This window comes from Struthio camelus, chromosome 3 (genome assembly GCF_040807025.1).
Source record: "Struthio camelus isolate bStrCam1 chromosome 3, bStrCam1.hap1, whole genome shotgun sequence".
In the NCBI taxonomy this organism is placed as follows: Eukaryota; Metazoa; Chordata; class Aves; order Struthioniformes; family Struthionidae; genus Struthio; species Struthio camelus.
In genome coordinates, this window is record NC_090944.1 from 106,098,850 (window position 1) to 106,112,006 (window position 13,157).

The following is a 13,157-nucleotide window of genomic DNA, read 5'->3' on the forward strand; positions in this document are numbered from 1 at the left end:
GCATCATCAAGTGATTAGTGCTATTGGTAGATTTTTAAGAGCTTTAGGAACATCCGATTATCTATGACCATGATTTAGAAACTACCACCCTAAAAGAAGCAACGTAAGGACAATAATGTTGTCAGCACAAAGATAATAATGTCTCAGCTGCTTTAGGGGCTGAGAAAGCCTTTAGGGGTTTTATAAAGATGAGCTTAACGGTAATTATCCCCAGCAGATAAAATAAAAGTAGTAGCTATTTTACAGAGAAGATTGGAATTTGCATCTAAAATCCATTTAATAGGATGATTCATCATAAAATCCTCAACATCTATTTGACTGCTTTAGGTTACTAAAACTAAAAAACAAGCAATCTCCTTCTGTCCCCAAACAATTCTCACCAGTCTAGGGTCAATCTCTTCATTAAGAACTGCTTCATTCTTAATAAGAGCAACTCGCTGTGCAAATCTGCAGGTTGATATAGATTCCTAGAAGGAAAAAAAGAAATATAAAAAGAAAAAAAGAAAAAAATTTAGTTAGCTTTGCACCAGGTAACTGGAACAGAGAGCTGATGAAGTCATCAAAACAAGTTTCCTTTTCGGCATATTTTATAGAAGCAATCTGAGATTTCATATTCGTAAGCAGCAATATTCAAGGATAATAGGTTAGCATATTAATCAAACTGACATACAAAACTCTCAAATCAAAAGACTTACTTTACTGAGCCAGTCAGTCCCCTGATCTACTGTGTTTTCAATGATTCCCCAGCTAGTACTAAAGGATAAGAAAGGCATACTACTCAGAGAGGAAAAAAACTTGACTGATGAGAAAAATGGAAATCAACTAAAAACATTTTTTGGTGAAAATGGAAATGGAGAAGCACGTGTAAGAGAAGATGGGCAAAGAGGTGAAGGGAAGGACAGTGGGAGACTAGGACGCAAGCGAGAGAAACAAATTAGAGGCATAGAGGAGAATTATAATATCAGGTAAGAAACTGTCTGAGAGCTGAGCTAAGAAGGAAAGAGGTGGGGGTGTGCTATCAAGACGACAGAAAACCAGAAGACTGCAAGACAGTCTGTGACAACCAGTACATACTACCATCTAGGACATGGAATAAAACGATAGATGTCTAACTCCTATTCTCTCCTTTGAGGTCAGCAAATACTTAAATGCCAGACTCCACTAAAGAACCTACCTACCTAATGGATAAAAGCAACCAATTGATCTCAGTCAGCTCAAACAAAATATCACGTGGTAGCCTTAGAAGTTCCAATAGTGTTTGATAAACTATACGGTAAAATTTTCTCTGATGTGCTACTTTGCTTTTATTAAAATGTAAAAATTTACACATAACACCTTACAGTCATAGACTATTATTACTGTTAAAGAATCCTATTTCTGAATTAAAGCAATTTCATTCAGTCTCCCAAAATACAACAATACCAATTTAAATAAATGATCACATACTCTTTTATACAAAGGACCTCTGTGTCTCCCAGTGCTTGGAGGGGTGGAATCTGAAGTAGAGTTATATGATGAAAGACTGCTGTTTATTGCAAAAGATACACTGTGAATGAAACAAGTTCTCAAGGAAAGGAAAGGAAGGCCTTATGATTAATAGAGCTAAACATAGTCTTAGCTGGATTCTGTTTTCCTCTGCTGTACAGTGCCTGTGCAATTATAATCAGCCAATGTAATTTTAGTTAAGTTCTATATTTTCACTAAGTACAATTACATGTACATTATACATATATATATTTCCACCAGACTTCTTTGCCCTATTCACTGTGAAGCATGTATTAATTTAATAGACAGCTAATCAATTCAACTATTCAACGTTCAATATGTGAATTTATCATCTATTTACCCTATGTTATTACAATGCTAATCAAAGCTGACAAGTACTACTTTCCTAATCATTCTTTCTACCATGCTTATCACTACAGTACCTGAGGGCTTCACAAAAATTAATCAATTACTCCTCTAAGTACTGCTTTGCTGTAAGGAGGTGGAATAACCACATGTTACAGAAGGGAAACTGAAGTCAACAGTATCAATGAATTATAGAGTAAAATGATAAAAAAAAAAAAAAACAAACTCTGATTTTTCAGATTATTATCATTACATATCTTCTGCTGAAAACGGAGTCCATTCAACTTTATTTACAGCTATAATAATTAAAATATCTGCCATTCAGAATCAAGATTTTCTTTCAAGCACAAACTAGCATGAAATAAGTGATATGGGCTTTATATAAACTCTTTGATAGAAGTTGCAATATAATGTAATTATCTTGGACAACAGTCTATTTGTCCTACTATAAGAATACGCCTTCTTATTCTGAATTCTCCACTTTATTGTTCTCATTTTTGTCAAGAGACAAAGCTTGGTCCTTAAGAACACTGCTTTTATTACACAATTTTGATTCATACTGGGGTAAGTCTGTCTTGTCCTTCATGAATGAAACACATATCCAATGAAGAAAAAAACCATGATAAGAGCATAATGCCACCCAGGGTTCAAAATTAAAATCATATGGTGATCCCAATTCTGACCTTTCCCCCTGTTTAATAATTGGTTTAACGTCTGCCCTAGTATTACTTATACATACTGGATTTTGGGGGGCAGTGCAGGGATTTCTGTTTATTTTTGGGCGGACTGAGAAACTGGATCTGTCCTACAGATGGTATATGCTAAAGGAAGAACATGAAAGCTGTCAGAATCCTGGTCTGGATAATTGTTGGGGCTAAATATTTCAGAAATAGAACCTGGACTGCAATGCAAGATTCAGCACTAGCTGAACTGATTTACAAAAGGGTGACTATCTCATGCAGCCTAAAAAATGCATTAAGAGACTTTTCCAGTTGCATTTGTAACCAGACATCACACTTTCATAACTGCATGTTTACAAGTCTGAACAATTTGCTGTCATTTAACAGCAAAGTCCTTTTCTAAAGAAGAAAACATCTTCAGCAGATGAAGTACTGTTTAAGTATAGCGCTTTCCACTGTATTTCAGAAAATAATCATAGGCTTTTCCAATAGTTTTATCTTCTGTTTGCTCATAGCAAAATAGTTTCATGTTACAGAAAATCAGGAAATAACTAGATTATAAACTGCTTTGAGCATTGCTCTAGGTATGCACATTGCAACATATATTTTGGTAAACAAAGAGAAGACGATATCAATATGTAGAATTCCAGGGCAGGAACCTAGTGAAAGGAGCTAAAAATATCCGAAAAGTGTCCAAAAAATCCTAATCATTCCACCCAACTCCCTCCCACCACCACCACAAACTCTTGAATTTTCTACAATACTCAAATGATGAAATCTTGGCTCCACAGAAGTCCACAGGAGTTCTTTCAAGACTTTCAGCACGATCAGAATTCTGATAGATCCCATCCATGTGTCCTTTGGAAAGTTCCATGGAAATCTTTTTTTCCATAACTCAAAGATTTATTCATCAGAAAAGCGCTCAATTTTTAAATTTTATTGGTTGACTACTAAGTGCAAGTTCTTTCCCAACTTCTCCCTCACTTAAGATTACTTAGAGAATATCCCATTTCCTAAAAGGTGTTTATAGTCTGACTATACTCTGCTTTATTGAATACTGACATCTATCCTGAAAAACTTGCCAAAAATACTCTGATATTATTGTCATACATGGTATATGCCTATATCAATTGGTAGAAGTTGGATCTGAAATATGAAATCAGTGACAAATAGATCTCTTGTACAGAATATCAGGAAGAATTTGTCTCCATCTTACTGTAGTTTCCACCGACCGAATTATCTCTTCTGAAGACAATGGTGAAATGTTTTTTGTGTAGATAAGAATGAAAGCCTACACACTTGAACTGCAAACTGTAATAAAAGTCAAAAGAGCAGACTTTGAAAAAAGTGAAAATTTTTTCCTTGAAAACAGATGGAAATAACATACATCTATGTTTCTTTTGTCTACAGAGAGCGTTGCTATCATGGTAGTCATACAGTTTCCTCCCAGGCTGTCTCTTAGCACTGAGGTCATCATAGAGTTTCGGTAGGGAACGTGTGACCGATTTTTCTCTGCAAGAGCAATTATTACCTGAAATAATAGTGAAAATGGAAAAAAGCCTTTTAAATTTACATATATGGTAACAATAAACACAGGAAGAGAATTAAAAAAAAAATCTGCTCAGCAACCTGAATTTCTGATACAACAAAAGCTAAACACAGTTACCTGCAAACATGCTGATTTTATTGAAGCAATTATTATGTAAATTAGAGCATGCTTGTCTTTGTAGGAGCTGGACCTGAGAGATCAAATAAATTTAATTCCATTATACCCTAACTTTATAACTTCTCAGCAAAATGTAAACTGAACACACGATGAACTTAAAACCACAGAGTTTTGCAAGACGCAGTCACTTATTGAAAATCTTCCTGGAATATTTTCTAGCATAACAAGAAACTAAAATGTGAATAGTATTCAGCTAAAAACTTCCTTAACATTTGCTAAAGCATGCTTTTAAAATGACACATTCTTAAAAAGCACAGTTCTTAGAGGGGGTCAATTCATTGGTAATTACCAATTACCAATTACCAAGGGACCTAATTATTATTAAATAAAAAGCTAAATTACCCCATGAACTACTGTGATACAAAAGATCTGAACCGCTCTCTGGCCAAGCATTGTACTGAAAAACTGTAGCTATATGAGTTATGTAAGCTATCCCAAATAGTTAGAATTTGTTTTCCTTGAAAGTGTTACATATCAACATATATTTTGTTTATGCTGTATTTAAGAAAACTGTTATTTTAGAAAATTTAGTGTTAATATTTTTGTTGGCATTATTTTTTCTTAATGGTCTTCAGAAAATTAAAATTTTTTAATACTATAAATTTTACAGTAACAGCCCTCAGAAGGACAAATGCATAACATGAAAATTACTATATTGTAAAGCAATCTGAAAATACATTTCTGGAGCACAGTTTTAACTTCTTACAACTTGTTAGATGGAAATATGTTAAATCACTGTTAGTTTATAATATTGCCTAGAAATCTTACACTAATGTAGGTTACACCTTAGTATGTACGCTCACAGTCTGCCATACAGAAACTACAGTCTAAACAGACAACATGGGAAAAGAACGAGAAGGACGAAATGTTATTTCCATCAAAAGCGGGAACTGTGTTACCGAGAAGTTCACACAGGAAGTTTGTAGCCCAGACAGAATTTGGACCCACCCACACCAGTGGTGAAAAGCTATGTGACCCACTCTCACAATGAAGGAGCTGCTTTACTGTCATGCGACTGAGTCATATAACACAGGAGATGATGACTAAAGTCCCTTTAGTCCCTCATCTAAACCGCAAAATCAATCTTTAAAATCTAATTAAGGAATCTGGAATAGGAAAATGGCAAGTCTGAAGGACAGAACAATTACATTCTTTCAGAGTGACAGAGATCACCCGTAGAAAGGGCAAGATTTGAGCCTAGATTTCCTAGTGCCCAGTCCAATATAATAAAAAAACTGTCTCATTTGGACACAGTAAAAAAGACAGTGTTACCACCCTTTTGATATCAAAAGTAAGAGGTATTCCTTTTTGATACTGGTAGGTCTCATTTTAACAGGCCTTAACACTATTGTTGAATCAGGACTGCAGTATGTTGGTTTGAATCACCACCATTCAAGCCAGAAAGTTTTTTTAGGTAGGGGTGGGGGTGGGGTGAAAGAAAACACTTTAAGACCTCTTTAATCTTTTAAACACGAAAGCAGTCAGAGATCTTTTCACCTGTGGAGTGTAAAACCCTATCCTCTGCGAAACACAATAACAGCAAAGAGCAGGTAATAAGTATTATAGGTACAATCATTCACAAATAGCTTTACTGAAACATTTAGAAATATTTTGAAGAATAAAATAAGACCTGAGAGTCACAAGTTATGATATACTCTGCAGTGTGCCCAAAAGGCCCAGTCCTGTCCGCATCCATTAGGCAAGCAGTAACCTTTGTTCAAGGAAAAGATTTGCACCAGTACATCAAGCCAATAGGTGGCCAGGAAATGTGGTCAGAGCAGGCGTAGGAGACAAGGATTTTAGGATGTCTCTCTAGTGGATACAGAGTTACTGGCTACATCTACGCTCTGCAGTTATGTGCATCTCATGCTTTGAAGCCATCTTCCTGCTCCAGAGGTCTCCTTTGTTTTTCCTGCCCATCCACAGTTACAAGATCTGTGTCTCTGTCCTCGACCCACATCCCACTACCTTTCACATTCCCGCCCATACCTCCTTGCTCTTCTAATTTCTGCCAATCCTTTCTCCCATTCCACCTCTAGTAACGTTTATCAGTCTAAGCTCTGCTCCTCACAGCACTATGTTCCACCTCTTCTGCTGGTGTCTTGTAGCTAGTTATAAGCATTCTTATTTTCTTCTTGTCAATGCTGGTCTCAAGCACCTACGAAAGCAAATCTGGGCTTTTTCTCATACATGCACTGACATATCACTAGATCATATCTAAATAGTTGAACACATAAGCAAATTATTTTGATAAATGCCTGCACTTTGATATTAGTCACAGCAGAATCAGGATTGAATGGTCCAGTTCCTACTGAACACAAAATATTTCTTACGGTCTTCATTGGTCTAATGTTTTTATTAGTGATACACAATCCCAAACAGAACCCGACATGCTTATCCCTAACTGTATTTATACTATAATAGGAGTCAAAAGTTGCCTGACAAAATGCTAATATTTTTCTCTTCTACACCACTTCAAATCTGAGTATCCTAAAACACATTCCAGAGATTATTAAATTTGACCTCACAAAAGGTCATGTGATGCTGTATTGTAAATAGGTAAAATTCATACAGTAAATAAGATGGATTGTGAACATACATAATAAGCAATTTATGACTCAGAAGAGGCCCATTTTGAATCACTTACCCTTATCACTTACCATGACCGTAATTGAAATATACCCGTTTTACTTCAAGGTCAAACTTAAACAAACGAGGCTATGAAAAAAATCCAGTGTAACAGTAAATGACTGACTGCCATCCGCTGTGCCTTAAATCTCTCCTTTTGTCAGATTAAGGACCTCTAACTATAGATTAAATGTAATTCTTGTCTCAAAAAAATCAAGCATTCTCTTTGGTAGAGGAATGAAACAACAGACGAGCAAAGAGCCTAATACTTTACCATATCACATTGCTTCCTTGAACCAAATAAAAACCATTCACTTCAGTTCAATGACTCTTAAGCGCTACAACCTGACCCCAGGTTTGGACAGGGGGTAAAGATGGCAAAGAAAATTTTAAGCAGAAATGGAGTTGTAAACTTATTAGTGTCTTTAGTATTCCAAACCAAACAAGAAATCCACTCCTGAAAAACAAGCATTTCTACCTAATGTAACCTTATTAATTGTTAAACTATTTTAAAATATGGTTTAACAAATATTTTATTTCAAATGAGGAGCTATCAACTCAAACATTAAAAAAATCTACTATAAATACACAGTCCTAGGACTAACTGAACTTGGGAAGCAATAGTTCCAAAGCAATGCACATTGCTCAACTGGAGCGTAGGGAAGGGACAAATGTTTCACCCTATTCTAATTTTACCTGCTCCAAATAATGTAATGATAGGTTGATATACTTGGCTTCTGTCAACAAATGACCTCCAACTCCAGTTTTTGCAACACGCTCTGATCCAGCAAGGTCTACTAAGTGTAACTTGGAGCGTCGGATGGTTGCAGATCCAGGTTCCTTGCTGGAGATGTGAATAGTGAAAATGCAGTGAGATCGGGTTGAGGCTTGATTCATTGGTGTCTATGACAAAGAGAAAGAAAGATTCTAAATGTTGATTTAATAAATAAATTTAGTTTGGTATAGCTCAAAAATGAAGAAACTGAAATCATCTATCCAATTTGTAAGCCATTACAGCTGTGACAAATATGCAAGAAGAACCCAGCAGGATTTGCCTGGCAGGTACTCTCACCCTGACCAAATACTTGGATAGCTTTAATCTGGGCATATTTTACTGCAAGCAAGCCTATGACTTTGTTCCAAGGTACTCTAACAGTGTGAGGAACAGTGCTAGAAAAGGGGAACTTGATGAAAGGGAAATCTACTAATTCCTGATCTTCAAGAGGTTACTGTTTTCCCTGATTTCATATTACCAATCTCCCTTCCCTCTCCTTCCCCCTTTTCTATATTTTCTTACAGTAAAGTCAGTCTGGGAGATTGCAAAGATAAGCAGCTGTGACAATCACCTCTGTGGACCCAGAGACAGCAAGATGGCCTACCAGCACATTTCATTAGAAGGCTAGAAATACTCTACAAGTGAGAAAGAAGGGAAAACATAAGTTAAAACTACTTTGTAAACTAAAATACATAACAAAACATCTTGAAGGAAATGGAAAACATAGTTGAGCTTTCTTGTTAAACATTCCCTTCCATAAAACTTTCAGGAACATAAAACTTTTCTAAAGCTTCATATAGTATCCTTCTTTGTTTGTTGTTGTTGTTGATTTATTTTCTGTTGTTGAGACTGAACTAAGATACTAATTGAAAAAAATGATATAAATCTTAAGAAGCAGAAAATGTATTGTTAGTCCTCATCAGGACTTGGAGAAGGCACATGGGTTTCAACATTAACAACAGCAGACCTCCTATAAATGATCTTGGCAATTGGTACAAAATCAGATCTTTGGCTAATTTGTATATTTCCAGTTCACAAATAATTGATTAAAATAAACAACACCAATTTCAAACAACAACAGTACTTCAGAAACCATTCTACTGGAAAGAATGTCAACAAACATCAAGCTGCATGGCCAATTTGACTAGAAACATGGAATATGTTTTCTCTACTGTATAATGGCATTCTATTCTTTATAGCCTGGCTTGATAACTTTTTAAATTTCTTTTACAAATAATGCTTTTTAATGCAATGCACTGTACTATGTACTGTATTCTAACATTAATTCTAAAATTATGATATGAAAAGGTAGATTAAGACCTATATACTATTACTTCGAAGTGTAACAAAGAAAGGATAAGGAAGCTTTATTTTAACCGCCTGATTTGATAGCCTATCAAATCATATGGGCAGAACATAAAATTAGCATTTGTAGAAAACTGCAAAAGCACAAGGCAATAACTTAATTACTATATAGACCTGCACCTGTGCAAACAAGCAGGTGGCGCACAGGAACAGCTTAAGCCTGTAGCGTTGGGGAAAATTTTGTAATGAAATTACAACCTTAGCACTATTTGTTTTTGGGCTGCAGTTCCTAATAAGACCAAACTCAGAGGGAGAGGGAAAAGAGTTTGAGCATTTAGAGTTACACAGACAAGGAATTTTGCAGACAAGGCATTGACTCAACTTAACTGCCAGTTTCTAAGGATCATTTCATAATCCTGTATAGAGCAGCAGAGTTCAGTTATATGACATGCTGTCTTCAGGGGCGAAGCTGGACAAATGAAAGGGCAGTGAGATGTGGCATGGGAACAAAAATAAACAGGTTTGGGGGAAGGTATAGGCCATTTGAGCTTTGAACAGCAAGAAAATGCACATCCCAACCATATCTAAAATGCAGTTATACCAAAAAAAGTTATATGCTGTTAAAACACTTCATTCAGCAATTCTGATTCTACGAATAATTGAAGCCAGCCCCACTTATTTTACTAGGAAATCTATGATTTTACTACTTGCAGCTCTGGGAAGAAGGACTGGATATTTTATTTTTCCAGCTCACAATCCTCAACAGAATTAACATTTAAGGATATTTCGCACTACAGTCATGGCATCGGTTACACTGTAGTGAAGACAAGTCCAAGCCAGATCAAATATTAATACTAGTCTAGCTATGGAAGCACAGAGTTTAGTAAAGGCTACTAAACCAATGTAAGAAGCAGAAGAAATTATCATGCTTCATCATAAGCAATAAGTTGCACTACACAGCAAAACCTCACATTTTTCAAAATGTGCTTCCAAGAACACCCGTTTAACCCCTAAAAGGCAGAAAAATTACAAAGACATAAAAGAAAAGAATTTCAGGACCCTGGAGTTCCAAAAGCTAGCTCAGGGCAATATTAGGCCTACAAGGTCTTTATTGCCTATGGCAATACACTAGCCACAATTTGATTTTCCATGTCACAGGCAAACTCGGCTGGGCTGGTCATTAGAAATTCCATTGCTTTTCTCTCCACAACTTCTTTACATGTAAAATGAGCAAAGCTGATCTGGAAGCCATTGGCTTGAATCCTAAACTGCTATTTTTATAAAGTCCTTCTTCAGAGTAGAACCATGATTCAACCAATACCTCTTTTTTCCAGTACGATTCTCTCTCTACTTTGCAATTCATTTATATTTAGTTAAAGCATTCCCACATATAGAAAGCTCCATTAGAAATCTTGCAGGAAGTGTAAGGCAATAAAAATCTAAACTGTTAAATAGGATGTGATTATGAAAAGTTAATTGCAACCATAACCCCCTACACTTGGCTACTTGTACCACACAAGTAGGTACAAAGCAACAGAAATGCGAACTTGTCAACATCTTTAGCCTTAAAAGTAGGGCCGCTTTTTTTTTTTTTTTTTGCGCTATCTTACATGTGAAACTTCACAGAGCATCACCATTCAGCTATCCATAAAGTTTAAAAACAAATAAACAAACAATCTTTTGGAGAGGGTCTCAGAGCCAACTAAAGGGTTCCATTAGTGGCTTTCAGAGCTCATCTTGGTTTGTTAGCAATACTCCATCCCTATGTATATGAAATCACCCTCAAATGAATTTGACGTGATGAAAGGAGGGGAAAAAAAAGAGGGGAGTGGTCTGCCTCTCAGCAGATGGTTGCCATTTTGAAGGCTATATATAGAATAACAGATGAGCTGCAGTTACTTACAAAGAACTAATTTCTTCCAGGAATTCTGTGATATCATTGACCACAGAAGCAGACTTCAAATCCTTTGTGATACCATGTGAACAATACAAAGGAATTAATTCCACTGATGCTGCCCCTTTGTGCTACGGTAAAACAGGAATCCAATAATGTGTATCTTTCAAGATCACTTTTTGGTAAATCATCAGTTCTTGCTCCGATGTAGGAAAATATATATAAGAGATTTCAAGGACATATGGCCCAGTCTCCTTTTTCTATAGGACCAGGACATTTCTGTGTTTGCTGAAATTAAATGAAGTCTGTAGAAACTTCGTGTATTAAACCAGTATGTATGCCATGCTGTGGCTGCAAGCTTAAACACAACCTGTAGAAATGTGAAACAGAATAAAAAATGAAAGAAAGACTGATGTTACTGATCATGTCATATTAATACCAAAAAAGTTTTGGTAAACAGATCAGCAGAAATTCCCAGTATTTTACATTTTATTATGTATACATATGTGGAATTTCTGGAACTTTTGAAACAGATTCTTTCAGGAAAATTAAGCCAGTTGTGCTTCCTGAAAAATCTACCACACAATTTACAGGCCATTCTCATTTGTATTTCTGATAATCCCCCTACCTCAGTAGAGGTACACCTTTTACTTATGTTACCCCAAGTTTTGAGAATTGCTTGCATAATTTCATAAAATACATATATTCAAAAAGAATTAAGGCTGTATATATGTGACATTCCCCATAGTGCAAATCACAAGAAAGAAATGTCTTCAGGGTATGACTGAGAGGTGTTTGACATCATGTGCACACTATATTATAATCAGTCTCACAATTTCCCTTCTTTCTACTTACAAGATCAATTTCTTTCAGTGCAATACAAAAACAATTGTTACTTTATAGTAACTGTAGTTCTTCCTCATATATATACATATAGATATATGTATATATACATATAAAATACCTGCTGCACGATATTATGAAATTACCCACATGCTTCAGATCATAGTATTTTAGCCCAAAGAGTTTGATGAGTAGCTTCGAAAAGACAAAATATAGGTGGAATAGGGAGCCATGTTAAATATTTTTCCAAAATAATATCCAGGTATTATAGGACTCTATAGAAGCTGAACAGAATGTTTTGAAATATTTATGGACAATATATTTCAAAAAATTACAGTTCCTGTGAAGTAAGCAGCAGTTTCTTTTTTTTCAAGTGCTAGCTCTTATATATTCCATTCTTATCCATTATTAGTGATAGAAGAAAAAGCAAGGGAGGATTCTACTTAAAGGAAAACATATAGCCCAGCTGTATTGCAAGAAGCATCCGATTTGGATGGATGCAAATCCACCCAGGGTTTAGCATAAAGAATAAGACCTCATAAAAGTACAGACTGATTGTTTGAGCGTTAGATCATATGGTTTTTAAGCAGCAGAAGTTGCTGGAGTCGAAGTGGAATGCATAAGATGCAAGACTTAATTTCCTATTGTTAGTCATCTTAAATCCACAAAAACCTGTGGGAGTTCTACCATAGAGGGACTTCTACCATACTATACAAGAATTTATGTATTTCCCAAATCTTTCGTTGTTGTAGTTGCTACTAAAAACGCAATTTTCACTAAGAATAGAAAGGAACAAGATGCTACTGGCTTAAACATAGTTCTTAATAAGTGACATCCTAAAAAGAAGAATGCTTCTTAAATAGGAGAAAACATACGGAAGACTGTATGAAAACCACCGTTAGACCAAAGGAAGCCACTACTATCGGGAAGAATATTATGCTGATTATGGTTGCCAAGTATACTCAAGCTACAGAAAACAGAAAAAGAGTTCAGGACTGCTGAGACAAAAGATTTCCAGGTGATAAATACAGTCATTCAGTTTAACTGCAAGTCTTCTACACTTGGCAGCTTACCCTGTTGCAGTGGAATCTTTTCTTTGAATCAAAATATTTAGACATCAGAAGAACATGATTTTCCTGTATGAGTGAGTTAGTGACTAGCCAAGACATAAATGAAGGAAGGCTGATTCTAAATGCTCCCATTTTCTTGAAAATAAGTCTCAGTGTCAATCTTTGTTTTAAAGAAGGGTCTTTTTCTCGTCTTTTTTTGCTTTTGAAGTTTTTGAAGAAGAAGAAAGGGAAAAGAAAAAGCACTGATAGCATCAAAGTTGGATACCAAATTAACTTTCTCCAATCTCAAGCTGTCTTCAGATGGATAACTATATGAAGAAGAAGCTTTGACAGTCATTAGTCATTTTACAGTTCAGACGGTAAGAAAATAGCCAGTGTATCTTAC

General features: G+C 35.6%; 1 protein-coding gene across 2 annotated transcripts in view; it reads right to left on the reverse strand.

The window, feature by feature from the left end:
* Positions 1–13,157, reverse strand: part of KIF6 (kinesin family member 6) — a 179,244-nt gene that overhangs the window by 131,279 nt on the left and 34,808 nt on the right. For both annotated transcript variants that reach the window (XM_068939555.1, XM_068939556.1), the window contains exons 7-9: positions 7,582–7,788; positions 3,919–4,062; positions 381–467 (exon numbers count right to left, since the gene is read on the reverse strand). In XM_068939555.1, coding sequence (XP_068795656.1) covers positions 381–467; positions 3,919–4,062; positions 7,582–7,788 — 438 coding nt within the window. The remainder of the gene's footprint in view (positions 1–380; positions 468–3,918; positions 4,063–7,581; positions 7,789–13,157) is intronic.